This window comes from Sinocyclocheilus anshuiensis, unplaced genomic scaffold (assembly GCF_001515605.1).
Source record: "Sinocyclocheilus anshuiensis isolate Anshui unplaced genomic scaffold, SAMN03320099.WGS_v1.1 scaffold461, whole genome shotgun sequence".
Lineage (NCBI taxonomy): Eukaryota > Metazoa > Chordata > Actinopteri > Cypriniformes > Cyprinidae > Sinocyclocheilus > Sinocyclocheilus anshuiensis.
In genome coordinates, this window is record NW_015541005.1 from 2,228,187 (window position 1) to 2,234,599 (window position 6,413).

Here is a 6,413-nt window from a genome sequence, read left to right on the forward strand (position 1 = left end):
AAGCACATAACAAAATTATTAAATTAAAATAATAATATAACAAAAATAAACACTAATTCAAAATATAAAAATACAATGATATTTATTAATATAAATTATATATTTAATTAAAATAAATAAATCTAAATAACAACACTATCCTTTACACATCTTTTTTTTCAGTTTTACTTACCGAGTAAAGCCACCACAGTTTCTCAGCAGGTCCACAAATGCCACTCCAATGAAACCATCAACATTCAGGATAAGGTTTGGTTTCTGATAAAGAAAGACATTTTATCAGAAAAAAAACAAAAAAACAAAAACTTTATTTTAAGGTCCAATTCTCGATATTAACAAACCATTAACTACACAACAGAAAGAAGGACAAGTGCTTGAGAGATTAGTGTTATTTTTGCTACCATTTACGTGAACACTCAACTTTGCCAGTGTTTTAGTTATTAACTATTGAAAAGAATTTTCATTAATTGAAATAAAACTGAAATAAAGTAAAATATAAATATTAGACAGGAAAAAAAACATGAGAAATGATGTCTTGGCAGGTAACTGAAATAATTTTAAGTTGAAGAACTGAATTTACTAAAACTGAAATAAAAATACGGTTAAACAGATACATAGATTTTATATATATATATATATATATAATCTTCTGCTTATTAATAGTTAGTAAGGTAGTTGTTAAGTTTAGGTATTTGGTAGGATTATGGATGTAGAATATGGTCATGCAGAATATGTGCTTTATAAGCACTAATAAACAGCCAATATGTTCATAACAGGCATGCTAGTAAGCAACTAGTTAATAGTGAGTATTGGCCCTATACCCTAAAGCGTTACAGAAAAAGCCCCCTATATTTGAATTTTCATCTTGCCACAAACAGTGTTCATTTACTACATTAAATTAAGATTATCTAAATGTATTAATTGACATTTATTCATAGCTGTTGCTTTTAGCAAACACATATCTGTCTCACTGTTCTGTTTTTCTTATTTTCCTTTTGAAGCTGCAGTCACATTTACAGTTGTATGGCGAATTTTCATGGAGGAAATCAATAGTCATTTCAATAGGAATCAATGCAGGCAGAAATTTGAATGATAGGGAGAAAGATTTTACAGTGCAGGTTTCTCACTGGGATCAGTTACAATGTTAATACCAGGGGTAAATGGGATCCAAGACACAGGCAAGTGTTTGTACCTTTGAGGTGGTGATCTTCTCCACCTCCAGAGCATAGTCCAGCAGCTGAGTGGCAGGGAAATGCTGTTTCACAAAGTCTTTGAGGATCTGTACCCGCATGTCAGGATTATTGATCTGAAAACGTTAATTAATCAGTAAAGCCAGCAGAAGAATGTGTGAGAAGCAGTGTGAAATTACAATATTTAACACGTTTTTTGAAGACTTTTGATTTTTGTACTCACCGATTTCACCCTGTGTCCGATGCCCATAATGAGTTTGCCATCTTTCTTCATTTTGTTGACAAACTCCATAGGCAGCATGCCACTGTCGAACGCCTTGCTGAACTGCTTAGCAGCTGCGTCCAGGGCACCTCCAAAACGGTCCCCCTAAACACAAAAGAGCCAGTGATGAAACTCTGCTCTTCTGGTGCTACACAGACTGTACTGTGGGAAAGTCTGTAGTTCTCATACGATGGTGAGCAGTCCTGAGGTCAGGCTGGAGATCAGATCTTTGCCAGCACGCGCACACACTATGGTGTTGTGAGCTCCAGAAACAGCAGGGCCATGATCCGCCGTCACCATCAGACACATCTCGATGAACTGACAGGCATAGCGCGGAAGCCTGCAGAAACACATGAATTATCTGAAAATTATAAAAGACTGAATAATATAGGCTAAAGAAAACAGCAGCACTTTTCAAAACACAAAGAGAGAAACACACGTCCTCTGGAACCTGAGCAGTCGAGGGTGCCACCCAGCATATCTCATACTTAATAACAGCATAACTTATAAAATGATATATTAAATAAAATCTTTATATATTAGCATTTTTTTTTTTATTATTTCTTATTTCTATATATTGAATTATTACAATTAGTAATATTAATAATAATAAAATTAGGGCTGTCAGTCGATTAAAATTTTTTATCTAATTAATTACATGATGTGTCGATTAATCTAATTAATCGCAAATTACATTTGGCTGTGAAAATACCACCCAAAAGATTATTTAAAGCTATTTTTGTGTTAAAAGAGAAAGTATTAAGTAGACATTACAAATAGTAGCTTTAGAAAGGAATATTTGATTTGATTCAACATAAAATTTATTACACATAAACGTTTGGGCTACAACGGCCTAACATAAACTATGGAACACAGTTAAATAGGAAGATAATCTGAGAATCATCTCAGATTTGTCATTCGTGCAATGGAAGTCATTGGTAACCAAAACAACTTTGTTACCAACAGTCTTCAAAATACCTTCTTTTATGATCCACAAAAGAAAGCAAGTCATTCAGGTTTGAGTAAATGATGACAATTTAAAATTTGTGGGTGCAATATCCCTTTAAAGGAACTCGTGTGATATCGCTTATCATATGATATAAATATGAGACAAAAACTCAAGACAGTTATGCCCCAATATCTTGAATTTTAGGGCATAACTGCATTTATGGAGTTTAGATTTGTCAACAGTCAACTGTATGAAATGTAAGATGACGTACAGATCTGGGGGCAGGGCCAGTGCGTTAACTGCGTTACAATATTTTAATCGCGTTATTTTTCATAGGTAATTAAGTAAACGCGTTAAACTGACACCCTTAATAGATATAAAAATATTAGTACAGTATTACTACTACTAAACAAACAGTGACATGTACCTCCTCTGGAACCAGAGCAGACCGAGGGTGCCGCCCAGCCCGATCTCAGACTTAAAGACCTCAGTAATGGGCATGCCTGCATAAATGAGCTCCTGTCCCCTCTCATCACAGATACTCGTCATGAAGGACGCCGGTTTACGGATCAGACCCAACTCCTACAGAGAGAGAGAACAAAAGAGATGATGCTTAACCACCAGACAAGACTCCTGTAAGTGAGTATGTCTTCAAAACGTATGTAGTTCATACTCACTCGTGCCCAAGAGTAATCCATCGGCACTGTGGGTGGAGGAACCTCTTTAGCAGGCACAATCACACCCTTGGCTACTAGATTATCATACACGGATCTACAGGATTCACAAATATGTGGTTACTGACGGCCAGGTTAAGATGTTAAATTCACAAGTACACAAAGACGACATACTTGATGACGTCTCCCAGCTCATCGAAGCTCTTGGGCACAAAAGCTCCTGCCTCTTCCAGAGCTTTGTTCTTAGCCACTGCAGTCTCCGATGCCTGGTTAGCACAAGCTCCAGCGTGGCCAAACTGGACCTAAACACAGAAAGCAGGATACAATCAATTAATTCAGCCATTAGCATTTGAAACAGGTTAAACTCATATTAGTTGCTTAAATAAGTCTTCTGGACACATTATAAGCAATGCAACCGCTTGCGCACCTCAGATGAGAACAGGGTGGCACAGGTTCCTATGCACCAGCAGACCACAGGTTTGGTGATCCTGCCTTCTTTAATGCCTTTGCAAATCTTGTACTCTTCATTTCCTCCAATCTATGAGCAAAGAGAAGACCCATGAGTGTAGTGTGAATTTTATAGTGACTGTAAACGTCACAAATGGCTCACTCACCTCTCCAAGCACAACGATCATTTTGACTCCGGGTGTGTCCTGATACCTCAAAACGTGATCCATGAACACAGAGCCTGGATACCTGCAGGAAGGACATACCCCGCAGGTTTAAACTCACACGCCAATTGTTTACAATGCATCAAACCATATGCAGTATTAAAGAGACATTGACTTGAACACACACCTGTCTCCTCCGATGGCAACTCCTTCATAAACTCCGTCTGTAGTGCGTGAGATGATGTTATTGAGCTCGTTGGACATTCCTCCAGAGCGGGAGACGTAGGCCACGCTGCCCGGCCTGTACAACTTAGACGCCAGGATGTTATCCAGCATCCCACCTGTATTACCGATCTTGAAACAGCCTGGTTTAATACCGCCGACCTACAACACACACATACACACACACACACCACAGACTTAATTAATTAATTAATTAATTAATTAATAATATCAAATTATAGAATTATGTATAAAATAAAATCTAATTTATATATTTCTATATTAATAAATATAATTTTACATGCATTGTATAACTAATAAAAAATTATTTAATTCTGTATTTTTATTCTAAAATGTATAGTTAATAAATGCATATTTAATAATAACTATTACTCTAAGTTATTATTAAATAACTAATAATAGTCAAATTATGTAATATGTATTATTAAAAATGATTATTTCTAATTCTAATGTCATAAATGATGAATTGTACATAAAATCTATTTTTAGTTTTATATAACAAGTATTAATAATAATAATAATAATAATAATAATTTTATATGCTGTTGTGTGTACATTAATGAGGAAAAAAAATGAACTTAAATGATTTTAGCAAATGGCTGCAATATAACAAAGAGTGAAAAATTGAAGGGGGTCTGAATACTTTCCGTACCCACTGTATATATATATATAAAGTACAATATAACATTATTAGGTATTTAATGATGAATTTATAAAATATTAATATAATAATATTATCAATATATTACATTATATAAATATAATTATTTACATTTATTCATTTAGCAGACGCTTTTATCCAAAGCGACTTACAATTGGGAATACATCAAGTGATTCACCTTAAAGAGGCAAATAGACACAGGAAGTGCTCGTAATACCAAGTTTCAAGCATTGTTCAATTATACATAAAATCTATTTTTAGTTTTATATAACAAGTGCTAATCGTAATAATAATAATTTTATATGCACTGTAGAATTACAATTTTTTTTAATTCTCAAATGTATATAAAGTAGAATAAAACATTATTAGTTATTTAACGATGAATTAATAGAATAGTAATATAATATAATATAATTAATATATTATATGATTAATATGAATATGGATATTATATTTATACATTACAATAATATTCTATAAATATAAAATGTAATTATTTTGTATAATAATTGCTTTATTTGTTTTTATTTATTTATTTTTATTTTTTAGGGGGGTCTCTTATCATTGGTGCACACACACCTACCAAACAATTTGTCCTCCAAGCATACACACACAGCTACATATACAATTATCCAACAGAAAGGCCGTTTGGAGTCATACCGTTGCAGGACCAATGATAGTGACTCCCTTCTCCTCTGCCATTCTGATGATCTTGCGAGTCAAAGCCTCTGGAATACCCTCAGCTATGATCGCTATAGTGCGGATCTGCATATAAAAAAAACACATGAACAGATGAACAATCAGACCACATTGATTTGTAAACATTTCAGGAATAGCTCACAGCACTGTAGAGTCAGATGAACATATAGAGTGAGCTGATGCTGATCTCAGACCTGTGGGTGCTGCATGGTCTCTATGGTGCTGTCGTAGGCAGAGCGCAGGGAGGCAAAACTGATGAGCACATCAACTTCTGGATGTTTCTTCATTGCATCAGCCATGTTTTTATAGACCGGCAGCAGGATCTCCTTATGACCCCAATAAAACTTCTGCTTATGGTCTCCACTGATTAGAATAAAATAATGTGTTTTAGGATTAAATATGCATGTGTGTGATGTAGGGACAGTCAATCTAGGGAAAACTGAGATTAATACCACAGAAGTAAACTCGATTCAAAAGTGTCCACCCCTAGACATCACTCTATAATGACAACTGTCCCATACTAGGGCTTTAAATGTAAGATAAGACTCACGTGAAGGGGTAAACCATGGCTGCTACTGACGGCTCCTGACGAGAGCACACATAATCGAAGTCCAGCATGCCCTGCACTGCACGCGTCTGCATCCCCCACACTATAGCCTTGGTGTGGTTACTGAACAGAGTGGTGCTTTTGGCTACAGAGATAAAGACAGAAGGACAAAGAGAAACAGCAGAGGGAGGAATGTCATTACAGTACGTTTCTTTAAGAGTACAACAAGACATACAACATGTTGAAGTCAGTCTCAGCAGGCTAGGTTTTCTGAATATATTCATCAAAGTAATGCTTTTAGTTCATTGTCATTAACCTTGCAAAAACAATATGTTGCCAAATTTGGTTACACTTTATTTTAGGGTGTCCTTGTTATAGTGAAATTATATGTTTGAGTACTGAATAATATTAATTAACTACTTGTACTTACTATTAGGATTAGGGTTACTTGCATGTAATTATGTATAATTTGTTGTTATTATAATAGTAAGTATTAGGCCTGTTGCAATAATCAATATATCGACTTGTCGCACAATATATGTACATGACCTCAATCATTTTTGGTGACGCAATATATCGT

At 34.9% G+C, this 6,413-nt stretch overlaps 1 protein-coding gene across 1 annotated transcript in view; it reads right to left on the reverse strand.

Moving 5' to 3' along the window:
* The window catches only part of aclya (ATP citrate lyase a), a 35,092-nt gene that overhangs the window by 3,580 nt on the left and 25,099 nt on the right, over window positions 1–6,413 (reverse strand). The window contains exons 17-26 of the mRNA XM_016488626.1: window positions 3,871–4,067; window positions 3,687–3,768; window positions 3,500–3,610; window positions 3,247–3,374; window positions 3,076–3,169; window positions 2,826–2,980; window positions 1,639–1,789; window positions 1,411–1,554; window positions 1,190–1,303; window positions 173–255 (exon numbers count right to left, since the gene is read on the reverse strand). Coding sequence (XP_016344112.1) covers window positions 173–255; window positions 1,190–1,303; window positions 1,411–1,554; window positions 1,639–1,789; window positions 2,826–2,980; window positions 3,076–3,169; window positions 3,247–3,374; window positions 3,500–3,610; window positions 3,687–3,768; window positions 3,871–4,067 — 1,259 coding nt within the window. The remainder of the gene's footprint in view (window positions 1–172; window positions 256–1,189; window positions 1,304–1,410; window positions 1,555–1,638; window positions 1,790–2,825; window positions 2,981–3,075; window positions 3,170–3,246; window positions 3,375–3,499; window positions 3,611–3,686; window positions 3,769–3,870; window positions 4,068–6,413) is intronic.